The sequence below is a fragment of the Pteropus medius genome, unplaced genomic scaffold, assembly GCF_902729225.1.
Source record: "Pteropus medius unplaced genomic scaffold, Ma_sr-lr_union100, whole genome shotgun sequence".
In the NCBI taxonomy this organism is placed as follows: Eukaryota; Metazoa; Chordata; class Mammalia; order Chiroptera; family Pteropodidae; genus Pteropus; species Pteropus medius.
Window position 1 is genome coordinate 19,365,009 of NW_024356249.1, and position 13,203 is coordinate 19,378,211.

The window sequence follows — 13,203 nt, forward strand, 5'->3', positions numbered from 1 at the left end:
TGAGAGTAGCACTTTCTGTTTCTCATTTAAATAAAGGCATAGAGTCAAGTCACAAAGCCGAATGAGGCAATTATATCCCAGAATGCTTCTTACCACAGCGTGATTCTTCACATAGCAGGGCTTGCACACGGGCTTGTCATTGACCATCACGTATATTTCTCCAGCTAGGATGTTGTCACAGTCAAAGCAGCAGAAGTGTTTCAGATGCCAATTTTGATTTTCTGCCTGAGTATACTCATTGCTGAATATCAGCTGGGAAGAAGACAAAATTTAGATGAAGCATGAATTTTTCTTTTTGCTACAAATAACAAATAATCACTTTTTGCTTAGACAATAAGGGATTTAAATCCACAAGTATATCAACTTACTTTCTTGAGTGAAGTTTGAAAATAACCTAAAGTTTGAACTTTGGTTATTATTTAATTTAGTCCAAATCAATCTTTTATGTTTCTGGACAAACTTTCATTAGGCAACACAATTAACATGGCTCTTGAAATGACTGAAATTAAAAGTTTTTTCATTCAACCTCTTTGAATGTAAATAAAGCACCTGATGCTTGGTTAATTCACGTTGCCTTCTCACTAAGGGTGGCTTTAGGACCGTAAGGGGGCCATACGGGGCTACAAAAATGAGCCTGCATGCAGGTGGCCCCAGAGAATATACCTCATCACAGCCAGCACATCGGGGTTTCTCACTGTCACAGTAATGTCTGCCACAGTACAGCTTCCCATTCTTCCAGAAATAAATCATGTCAACCAGGAGTTCATGGCAGCTACTGCAGACGAAACAAGCTGGGTGCCACAGTTTATCGTAGCCAGCCCTTTCAGCATAGATGGCCGGGTCACCTTCCTTCATAATCAGTTGGCAGCAGTAACAAGACTGAAAGAGAAACCACCCAAAACAATCTAGTCACCATAAGATGGACATTTCTCATCATCAACTTTAACAGAAATTCAGAGAAGCAAATGTCAACAGAAATAACTTCTTCTGAAATTAGTAGGTTGTCCATGTAGACAATTAAGGTTTTAGTACTTCTGTGAAACAGAATCTTCCAGGTGGTTCGAACATAATTCTTGCACCTTATCTGTAACAGAGTATTGTTTCCTGAATTAAAGCCACTTATGGAAAAAGACTAATATTAATTTTCACCTAAACTTTATGTAAGTGGGTCTCTTAAAAATGATTACTTTAGAGCTTATTAGTACTTAATTTTTTTTTTTTACAAGACTAAGCCTTATTGGTTGATGTGCTAAATGGATCTATAAGAAATATATTACAGTAAGTTGAGTTATTTTTTGTTCATGAGTGTCACAATTTTCTCCAAGGCATTAAAAAAGACTTTAATTTCCCTCTCTAGGAGAGATTTAAAAACTATGATTGAACATATATCCACAGAAATTTAGGTTTAAATTTCAGACACGGTCTCATAAGCAAAACTGAATTAACCTAACTATATATTATTTATGGGAGGAAATAAACAATTAATACCAAAAATAAACAGATTCTAGATTAGTAATATACTATATTCCAGCATGAACCAATGCTAGCCGTTATGTATACATGAAACTCAAAGTTATCCATGGCAACAAGTAATCAGAAAACTTGGCTTTAGGTAGAGGTTTCAAACATGGTGATTCTCTAAAATCAGCTTAAAGTGAATTTTAATTCAATTTACTTCCCTCGCCTACTCCCTTTTGGAAACAGAGGAATGGCCCCCAAAAAGGTTGGAAGAAAAGAAAAGAACTTATAAAATACACCATTTGGGCCAACAGTGTGACCACTTTACTCACATACTGAGTTCTCTTGTGTTCAGCCGATTTGTCCTCCATGGCTCCCACTGCTGCTGGGGTGCTTCTGTCCCCGCCAGGGACATACATTCTGTTGGGGCCTTGAGGGTCCATCTCACGGGGAAGTTTGACATCTCCTACTCCCAGAGCCTCACTCTTGTACTTCTTCACAAACTGCTCCATCTCCTTCACCTCTTTGGGAGACAACTCGTGGCACTTTGAAGGGTCCTGGTCATGTGCAGGGAGCTGCTTTGCCAACTGCTTCTTCCGGTACTGCGCCCCTTCTGAGCCTGCCACTGGCTGCTTCTCTTTGGGTAGCATCTGCATGTATTGCCTAGCCTAAACCACAGAAGACCAGTGTTAACTGGGAGATGCCTTGGCCATCCAGGCAGGCAATAGTATTTAATAACATACATCAGAAACAAATTACTTAACAAAGAAGTTGGTTTTATCTATTACTAACAAATGATCAACATGTATCTTGAGATGTTAACACATTAAGAAATGGTTCACTATATAGATTAAGTTCAGTAAAAATGAACACATTTTTCTTCATGAAACTAAATCCTTTTTTTTCAATTTGTAAAAAAAAGAGTTGTGTTATTAATGTTTGCTTGTGCTAAATATACAAATGTACAATTGCAAAAGAACACAAATTTTTAGGCAGTATGTTTAGAATGGCCTATGGGTCAGCAGCATTTTCATTATAAATAATATCACAAGATTCGTTTTAATGATTTAATCTTCTTTAAAAACTTTCAGATGTCTCATCTAGTTGTTATGAGAAGCTTGATACAAAAATGCTTTTGCCTTATACCGTAAAAGAAATACAGTGCTGAACATTTTTTGAGTTTAAACAATGATAAAAATTTTATTCTTTAGATACTGTTTACTGTCTTAAGAGAAATATTCTCAAGAGTAAACTGGAAGAGTCACTAGATTTGTATAAAACATCTGTTTTTTCATCTAAATGATAAAAATTTCAGACCATTCTTTCAAAAAGGTTAATAAATTTGGTAGTCAGAAAAATTATATGAGGAATCTAATCTTACTTTCAAAAGTCTGTAATAGGAGTTGAAAATCAGAAGTAATGGGAACCCCAGAAAAACAATAAACCTAGGTTGAATAGGTCATTAAAGGAACTGCCCTAAATAAGTAGTCCAGGAACTTTTATAAAGGGACCCCCCCACACACACCCTCTTATTTACCAATGCCTGATTCTGGACAGGAGGAGCCCATTCATAGGTAACTGTATTGATAGAGACATTCTTCTTGGCAGCAACTGGATTGGTCAATATCATAACATTGCGTTTATACATGGGAATTCCATCCGATTTTAGCTTTGCAATCAGGGTGGTATACTTGGTGTCTTCAAAAAGTTTCCCCACTTTTCGATCCTCTTCATTGCTTAATAGGACATCATGTTCTTCTTGGCCACACTTGCAGTTACGACATATTTTTCTATAATTTTGGAGAAAAGTAAGCAATGCTTAATTATAATGTAATCAATAATAAAGTATGTACATACATTTAGAATTCATAAAATACTTCTATACATATTCCACTTAATGGTATGCAAAGACAAATCTTTTGGGGGGGAGTACTAAGTAGCTATCTATAAATTTAAGCAAAGGTGTGTGAAAATATACCTTCACTTTATAAGACTTTGAAAAAGTTAGGTTTTAATTTAAAAATACATGCTCAAGGAGGCATTCTGAGAGTAACTCCATCTGGCATTCCTCATTCTTTTAAATAAATTAAACAAACAAACAAACAAACAAAACCAGCAAACAACTAATACAGCAGGAGATTCTTATTTTATTGCATAATCACATTTCATAGCCATTATTCAAGTTTTTTGTTGTGTTTTTTAGTGAGATATAGGGAAATTGATATAACTTTTCTCATCAATGACTATAATTCTAGATTTAGGTTAACCTTCTCTGTCCCCTTTCCAATTTCCTTTCCTCTCCTTTCTCATTTCCCATTTCCTTTCTCCTTTCTCTTCCCCTTCCCTTATTTCTTCGAACTTAGTGATCACCTATCATGTGCTCCACTATGTATACAAAAACAGATAAATGAAAGTCTCTGCTCTTCTTATACTTAAAGAACACTGCCCTCTCCCCCGATCTGGTCTAGCATATAATCACTCATTCATTTATGCAACATATATGTGTCCAGGTGGCAAGCAATGTACTTAATACTAGCACATACTGGTGAAAAAAAATAGGCCCCGTCTCTGACCTTCTAGAACTTACCACCTGACGGAGAGACAGACATTAAATACACACATGTCCCTATAACTGTATTTATGATAAGAAAAAAAAGTACAGGATACCTTGAAAGGGTATAAATTTGACTTGGAACTGATGAGTAAAGGATTCCTTAAGAACATTACTCAATAGGAAAGCGACATTTAGGTTGAGAGCTGAAGAATGTGGAAAACATAGGTGTGAACATGGTACATGTGTATATTTAGGAAGGGGGAAAGAAGGAGAAAAAAAGCCTCCAAACATTCTTGGTAGAAAGAGTAAAGAGATTGTTCCTTTAGGTTCCATGATCGGAGAAGGCTGGGATGGCTGCACTGAAGTAAGAAATGGGGCAGTGACAAGAATGGGGGAGGCAGCCATGAGATTTATGCAGGGACTTGTAGGATATATTAAGAAATCTGGCCTTCATTATAAGAGCAATGAGGAGGTACTAGAGGCTTTTAGGTAATGGAATTACATAATTAGATCCATCATTTTCAAAAACTGTAATACCTGCCATGTGGAAAGAAGACGAGAGAGACATAATTACAAGTAGGGAGACCAATTAACACGTCAATGGTACATCCAGTTTGCAATGGCATGATTCTAAGTAACAGAGATTCTATTTCTACTTCAAAGTGAAATGATTTTACATCTTGAATGGTTATTGCTGTCGTCCAGGTAAGATGCATTATAGCTTGAACTAGAGCATTTGACCATGGAGATGAAAAGAATGAAACAGATTTAAGATCTCTTTGAATGTAAAACTGACTAAACTTTGTGGCTGATTTGAATGTAGTGATGGTGAAGAGAAAGTCCAGTTTGTCAAAAACTAATGTCGCAAAACAAATTCCGGTTTCTGGGATGAGTAAATTGGTAGAAGGAATATAATTTATTAAGATAGTAAATGCAAAAGAAGAACAGGTCTGAGGTATGCAGGGAAAAGGCTGATTAAAGTTCTCCAAAACCTAACTATTGATAAGTTTGAAATGTCTATGAGACAGGGTAAAGAACTCAAGTAGACTGTAAGATATATAGAGCTAGTGTTAAAAACTAGAAAATATTTTTAAATATTTTAAAATACTTTAAATATACATACAAGTTGAACAGATCACCTTCACTTTCTGGGGGAAGAACAGAGGGAAAGGCGAGGACTGAGGAAGGAGTCTGGCAGAGGAGCAGAAGCTGGAAAAGATAAGGGGAAACTGGAAGTAAAGAGACTGTGGTGTTAAAAAAAACCCAAAATCAAGGCAACAACAGCATATAATTCAGAAGGGAGAATCTGAGAGTTTTAAAAAACATTCTAATATCCTTACATTGTCAGAAAGATATTAAAGACATAGATTAAAATTAGATGTTAATTACACATGTTAAAAATATCTAGATAACTAAAGAGACAAATATTATATATAATTTCTAAATGAATAGAGAGAAAATGAAATGAATATACGAGATGCAAGCAGTCGAACAGAAGGAAATAAGGAGAAAAAAACAGGAAATTAGAACATGTAGAAAGCACTAATTATGATGCTGATATAATCCAAATATATCAACAGTCACAATAAATGGACTCAATTCTCCAGTTAAAAGCCAAAGTCTTTCACTGGATAATACAACTAAATGCTATTTGTGAAAGAGCATATACTTACAATTTAAGGAAACAGAAAAGATGAAGTATAAGGATGCAAGAAGATAACACAAGCAAATACCAGCAAAAAATAAGTTAGATACCTATGTTAATATCATATAACTTGGACTTTAATACTTTTTCTTTTAGTAAGTGTTATATAAAGTCACTACATAGTGATAAAAGTTTAAAAACACCTCTATGACATAACCATTCTAAACTTAATACAGCCTAATAACTAAATTCAAAACATATAAACAAAAATATTAGAACTATAAAAAATAAATGGAAAAACCCATCATTATGATGAGGCTAAAAAGATCAGAAAAACAGATTTGAATAACACAATTAATTAGCTTTATCTAACAGACATAGAAATACCACATCCGGTGATGAGAAAACACACATTCTTATGATTCTTTGAAACATTTGGAAAAATTGAACACATACTATGCTATAGAACAATTCTCAAGGAATGCCCAAGTACTGATCATCAATCACAGTATCTGAACAGAATACAATTACATTAAAAATCAACAACAAAAAAGCAATTAGAAAATACTTCTTTTAAAAAAAGCTAAAAAATTTACTGTTGAAAGAAACAATCAAAATAGATGCAAAAAATATTTTAGGAAAAAACTGAAAACAAAACTTCTTGAAACCTGTAGAACATAACTAATGGGATGCTTAGGAGTAAATTTATAGCTTAAATGCTCAAATTAGAGAGAGTAGAGAGGATTAATAAGCTAAGTGTTCAATTTCAGAAGTTAGGAAAAATACAGAATAAACCTAAATTATAAGCAAGGAAAACAAAAATAGCAGAAACTGATAAAGTAAATTTTTTGTTTTTCATTAGATGCAGAAAGAGTATTCAATATATTTCAAAATATCTTCTGATTATGTTTTGTTAATTTATTTTAGCCACAGAAGGGAACTACAAAGTTTTAGATATGTTTTCTGGGAAAAAAACCCACAAATACTCAGCATATATCATACTCTGTGCATTCATTTTAGGATCCGAAGTAAGAAAGCGACCTTCCTATCATCACTTCACTCATGCTGTCCTGTGGGTACTAATCAGAGCAGTAAAGAAAAATCAAGGAGTCATCAGAAAGAAAGAAACTAACCTGTTGTTATTCACAGGTGCTATGACTAATCACATAAAAATGCAATGTATTACCATCAGTAGGCGTTCAATAAGTTTTCTGAATTTGAAATTAATATAATTGGATTTCTCTACATTGGAAAATTAAAAGAAACAAACTAAAAATTCTTAAATGAATCGCTTTGTCAAATAACCAATTATTAAATAATTATAGATTTTTATGCTTTGAGTTTTCTTAAGGTGAGTTTTGAAAATATTAGATCTGATGTGTAGAATTTCACAAAGAGACAGATAGACAGAGAGTCAGAAATGCAGAGATATGAGGGGTGGGGAAGGTAGACTACTTGTACATAAACTGGTCAGAAATCTTTATTTGGTAAGAATTTGTTGAATAGTGCATATTCTGGTTTAGCAATAAAAGACTCTTACATCTGGTTATCTCATGCCCCATCTAGTGGAAAGGAGCATATTATTCTACAACAATATGTTCTCTTTATTTTTGTTCTTTGGTTAACAAAAACAACATAATTAGTCATAAAACTATCACACTGCTTTGGATCAAGTTTAAAATCATACCTTCCTGAAGGGAAAGAGGTGGGGTAGAAATTTAGTTCTTAATATAAAGAGATCCTTATGTTGTGAACTATGGCATGCATCCTAATAATTAGCAAAGTGATTAACTAAAGAAGGAAGTAGTTATGTTATAAGGATGTATGATGAAAACTAGACTTCCTTGGACATGTTGATTATACCATTCTACACCAGTACAACATGTACCCCACAAAATAAGGGGAGTTAGAGCTTTAGAATTTGAAAGATAAATAGTAAAAGAGTAAGTGAAATAAAGCCTGCTGGTTGTTAAAGCATAAACTATGACAAACTATAGAATGGTTATAAATTATATTTACTATGAAAGTGTTATACATAAAAAGGTATATTAACCAATGATATAAGAGCCACCTCTACACATTTTTTTACTGTTTTGGCTATTTTTGGAAGATTCACATTCTGAGAAAATCTGTTTTCTCTACCCACCCCTGCACTCACCCAACATACCTTTATTAAGCAAGTAAGCATCAGATTAAAATAGTACACCAATAACAGCAGTGATGAGGGAAAAGTAGGAACTAAAGGAGTCATACTGTGCTCAATTATTAGTTTTCTGAATGGGGAAACCTATGATTGATTCATTATACTTTTTAAAATCACAGATATATTATAAGCCTTATCTGCATCCTTCCTCCCACATGGTGACCTGCAGTCACACAGCACCTGGCAAGACTGTGACTCGAGAAAGGTGGAATGGTTCTTTCAGCTAGAGCTGTCAACACTGAAGCAGCTGGAATGACCACATACTCTCCAGACCCTTTACTTGGAGCGCCATTTATACAATATAAACAGACAGCTACAAACCACGACACAAGAAAGAAACCTGTAAAATCTGGGCCAGGAGCTAAGAGCTATCCATTGTGGAGATGTGTAGTATTTACTACTAATCTAGTGTAAAAAAAAAAAAATGTTTTAAATCCTTTTCAACAGTGCTTTATATTTAAACTGGAAAATTTTATTTGTAGAAATATCTTTTAAGAACTTTTAAAGTCATTTGGAAGACATCCGGTAAACTCATTAAAGGAAAACCTTATTGAGGAATTGGGGGATAAATGGATACTGCTATCTTGGTATCCAAAAGAAGGCATGAGAATGAGTGGGACATGTATCACGTATTTAATTTTAGTTTATAACTCAGATTCTATCCTTCTTAAGAAAATAAAGGACTTTAAAAAAGTGGTTTATGCTAAATAAAAACAAAAATAAAAACAGGACATGGGCGAGCACAGTACCCATGGGCTAGGGGCTACGTTTGTTAAGGTTGGTATGGTATCTTTCCTCAGATGATTCATAAATAATTTCTGATGATATATGTAGACTTGAATAGTTAATGCTAATTAAATTCATTTGAGTTAAACCAATTTGACAGCAGTTTTTCAGGAGTATATAAATCAATCCCCATACCTAAGCACAGTGGCCAAATCTTTAAATCTTCTGAACTGTCCTAAAGGGCAATTATTCCCAAATTCTACATGGGATGTTAATAAAAGTTATGTGGAGAAAAAAAGAAGGGGAGGATTCAGAATTTAGTTTAAAACAGTGTTTTTTTATGACTTTAAAAGTTGTGAAGGTAGATTGGTAGACTGGAAAACTCTAAGGTTTGGAGGAGAAGAGTTATTTGTACTAAAAAGTTTAGCATGTTAACACAGACACATATAAAGGTTAATATGCATGACAAATTAAAACTGTATACTCACAATTTTACATTACAACTTCAGAATTCTTGTGTTAATTCCAAGACAGCATCAAAATTTACCAAAAGCATTGCCTCAGAAAGACATACAAATTTACAGTTTTGAGCTGAGGGCAGTCAAAAAACCATCCTTTATCTTCCCAAAAGAGAAATGTTTTCTGTATCCTTGTTTGTAAAAACTGTTATTTTTCCAAGCAAGTAGTTGCAACTGGAGTGCTTTGACATGCTGCCAGCATTCGCAGTGATTTAAAGGCACGGTCACGGCGCTGCTACAAACCATAATTTTAAAAGGGTTGGAAGCTGTTCTTTTATTCCAGGGATACACAAATATGGACTCAAGCATGGTCCTCTGTTATAGAATTCAACACAGGCATTAATCCATTTATGGTAGGGAATTTTTAGTTTCAGCCAGCTCTAAACCAGTCAGAAATTCTCTGAACAAATGTATGCTATAACCGAGTAACACTTTTCTTGTAAAATACAACTGTTTTATTGGAAGGATTTATCAAAGATAAAATATTAATTCTATTATGTATACGATAAATGGTCCAATAATATTATTACACTTTCAATATGAAATAACTGGCTATAAACTTCTTGAAATCTTGGGTTTATGTGTTGCATTTCATAAATATTTGTTATCTCTAAATATTACTTGCATATATGCTCAGAAGGTAGAAGTTTTTATTTAGTAAATGTCAGGCATCCTCAATCTTTTACTCTTCTCAAGTCTTGTAATCATTGGTGCATTGAGGAAGGGGAATTCATAGTTAAAGGACCCCACCGTTCACAAAGATGTCTATGTCACAAAGACACCACACTTTAGAGAAGACAGCCTGGTACAGTCTGAAGGTCATGGGTCATGAGAGTGTAAGCATGGGCTCTAGTTTCTGCTCTGCCATGTAGAAAGGTAGTGGTGATAAAGAAAGTGGTGACAAGCTTTGTTCCAAATTCTAGCTCTGCCATCTTTAAACCATGCCTTTGGTAACTTACTTAACTTTTCCAAGTCTTTGATTTCTCATATATAAAATGAGAAAACTACCACTTATCTCAAAGTATTATGAAGATTAAGTACAATCAGGTACATAAAATGCTGTGGTAAGCAGAATTTTAAGACAGTCTCTATCGCCTTCATCCTCTGGTGTTACTTTCATGATTATATTACTTTATATGACACAGGGGAGATTATCCAAAATTGCCTAATCTAATCACACAAGCCCTTAAAAAGCAATGAGTTTTCTCTGGCTGGGAGCAGGAGAATAAGTCAGAGAGATTTTATGTGCAGAAAAGATTCTAAGCACTATTGTTGGCTTTGAAGATGGAGGTGGCCATCTGTAAAGGAATGTGAGAGGCTTCTAGAAGCTGAGAGCAGCCCCTGGCTGACAGTCAGCAAGGAAACAGGGATTTCAGGCCTACGCCCACAAGGAAATCAATTCTACCAACATCAGGAGTGAGCCTGGAAGTAGATTCTCCCCAGAGTTTCAAGATAAGAGCCCAATCTGGCCAACACCTTGATTTCAGCCCTTTGAGACCCTAAGCAGAGAATGCAGATAAGCCTGCCCAAACTTCTGACCTAAAGCATAAATGGATGTTAAATTAATAGGTGTTCTTTTAGCCTGCTAAATCTGTAGTAATTTTTTAGGTAGCAATAAAAAACTATTACATGTGCTTATTGGTATGTAACACATAGAAAATGTTCATAAATCATATTTCTTATTAATAATTCATAAGCTCAAATGAGTCATTTTAACTTTCTTGGGTTTTACTCCTTTAATCTGTAAAATGAGGTGTGGCTAACTAAGTGACAAGTTCTTCTCTAAACTTCCATAAGCTAAGAATTCATTTTTAGCTTTTCCAACTGTTGTGACACACCTTGAAAGAACTCATGCCTGCTGGATCTCTTCCTTTCACTCTCCAGATCCATTAATGCCCTTCATTACCCTTTCTGCGCCCTAGGAGGCGGACCCCTAAGGACTGAGAAGTGGGCTACCTGCCCCCAGCAATGGAAGGTACCAGCAGGAGATCAAGTGATGACTAATCAGGTCTGACTATTTCCTGGCTTCCTACAAGTGTTCAAAGTATTAAGGGGAAAAATATGATCACTCAACTTTACTAGGGGGTATTGTGGACACAGAGGAAAAGGGTGCTATGGACTGAACTATGTTCCCCACCCCCAGATCTTATGTTGAAGTCCTAGCCCCCAATGTGACTATATTTGGAGACAGAGCTTTTAGGGGTTAATTAATATTACCTGAGGTCATAAGGATGGGTATTAATCTAATAGGACTGGTGGTCTTATAATGAGGGGGGAGAGAGAGGGAGGGAGAGAAAGAGAGAGAGGGAGAGGTATCTTGGTTTCCATGTGCGCGGACACAGTGAGGAAAGGCCATGTATGTAACAAGAAGGCAGCCATCTACGAACCAGAAAGAGGTTCCTCACCCAACTATGCTGGCACCCAGATCTTGAACTTTTAGCTTCCATAATTGTAAGACAATAAACTTCTGTTGTTTAAGTCACACAGTCTATTGTATTTTGTTACAGAAGACTTAGTAGACTAATATCAGAGACAAGGACTTCTCTGAGGTAGTGCTTGAGCTGAGATGTGAAGAATAGGAAAGACTTTTTGTTTCATGGTGGTGAGATGTAGGGTCTTTCCAGGCAAAGAAACATGCAACAAGGCACAGAAATTTCAGGCAGCAGCATGCATCCAAGCTGTTTGGAGCACAAGCTGCTTGGAAGGGAACTGGAAGAGGAGGCTGGAGAAGAGGCTGAGGCCAGACACTGAGGTTTAACATAAAAGGCCAAAGATTTGGCCTAAAGGATCAAGTCTACCGGGATAGTACCGACAACTCTTAAGCTATTGGGAAGTATATAATAGTATCCACTTTCAGAAGACCATTCTTGTGGCCGTGTGTAAGGACAGACTGGTATAAAGTGGAGAATAATTTAGCTCTTTCACGTTGTACTTCATGAGGCCCTAGGCGTCCTAGAAGTCAAAGATCATCATGAAGATGGAAAAGGAGGCTGAGTGGGCAGGTTCCTGGGACCCCATGTTCATTTAAATCACAGCAGCTCTGTGGCCTTAGACTAAACTTTGAATCTTCGTTCCACTCAGGACAACCTGCCTAGAACATTTTACTTCAAAGACTACTGAAAAATGGCTCATCTAGAGGTCAAAGGCACCTGCCCTCAAAGCCTTCCAGTTATGGTAGAAAAGTTAGGGAATTATCAAGAATCCTTAGAAAAATGTGTCTGGACTCCTGCCAGGAAGACAGAACTACTAACTGATACCATGTGGATGGACACAAGCTGGATTGGAAGCCCTAGTCTTTCATGGCTCTTAACACATCCTCAGACTATACCCAGGCAAGTAAATGACTCTGTGTGAAAAAAAAATTTTTTAAAGTGTTTTTCATGCCTCAGAGATCTACTCTTGTCTGACATATTTTTATCTCAAAATATCAGATTATAGTGACCTGCAATAGAAAAATAATATACAGCAAACAAAAATTACTATACACTAGCCCTCTGCTTTAGGAAAAAGATGCTATCACTTAGGAATGAGCTTTAAAAATTTCATAGCAGTTTTTGGCAACTATTATTACCAACTAAAAAGACTTAATTAGGACTGTAAAGTAATAACTCTGGCCACCAGAGGGCAGTGCAGCTCTCCACAAAGCCCCTACGAGCAAAATAGAGAGTAGTGCACATAATAACTGGTGAAATATTCTAATCCATGAAAACTATTTTGTATCTAGTGACTTTAATTTTCTAAAACATGATAGATATATTGCCTAACTGCTATATCTATTGAAGATATAGCACAAGGAAGAGCTATAAAAGTCTTATAATTAAAAAAACTCCCTGGAAAATTTTAGCTCCCTACATCATCATTTTTGGGAGGGCTGAGGTTTCTAGTGCCTTCACTATTTAAAACAACTGTCTTTGTTTCCTAAAACTTAATAAATAAGCTAGCTTTAAAAGGACATAGGGAAATAAAAAAGGGCCTGATATTTCTCATCTTTTTTTTTTTTTTTAACATTCTCCTTTAACTTATCCTGGACACAAGCAATAGCTGATGAGATTTTCTTATTCTAGAGAGTTTCCTATGGAAAGAAGTACAGAAGAGGTTC

The 13,203-nt window shown here is 35.5% G+C and overlaps 1 protein-coding gene across 1 annotated transcript in view; it reads right to left on the reverse strand.

Annotated features, from left to right (window-relative positions):
• TES (testin LIM domain protein) overlaps window positions 1-13,203 on the reverse strand; it is a 47,674-nt gene that overhangs the window by 6,064 nt on the left and 28,407 nt on the right. Inside the window, exons 3-6 of the mRNA XM_039860560.1 lie at window positions 2,996-3,248; window positions 1,791-2,126; window positions 664-879; window positions 94-252 (exon numbers count right to left, since the gene is read on the reverse strand). Coding sequence (XP_039716494.1) covers window positions 94-252; window positions 664-879; window positions 1,791-2,126; window positions 2,996-3,248 — 964 coding nt within the window. The remainder of the gene's footprint in view (window positions 1-93; window positions 253-663; window positions 880-1,790; window positions 2,127-2,995; window positions 3,249-13,203) is intronic.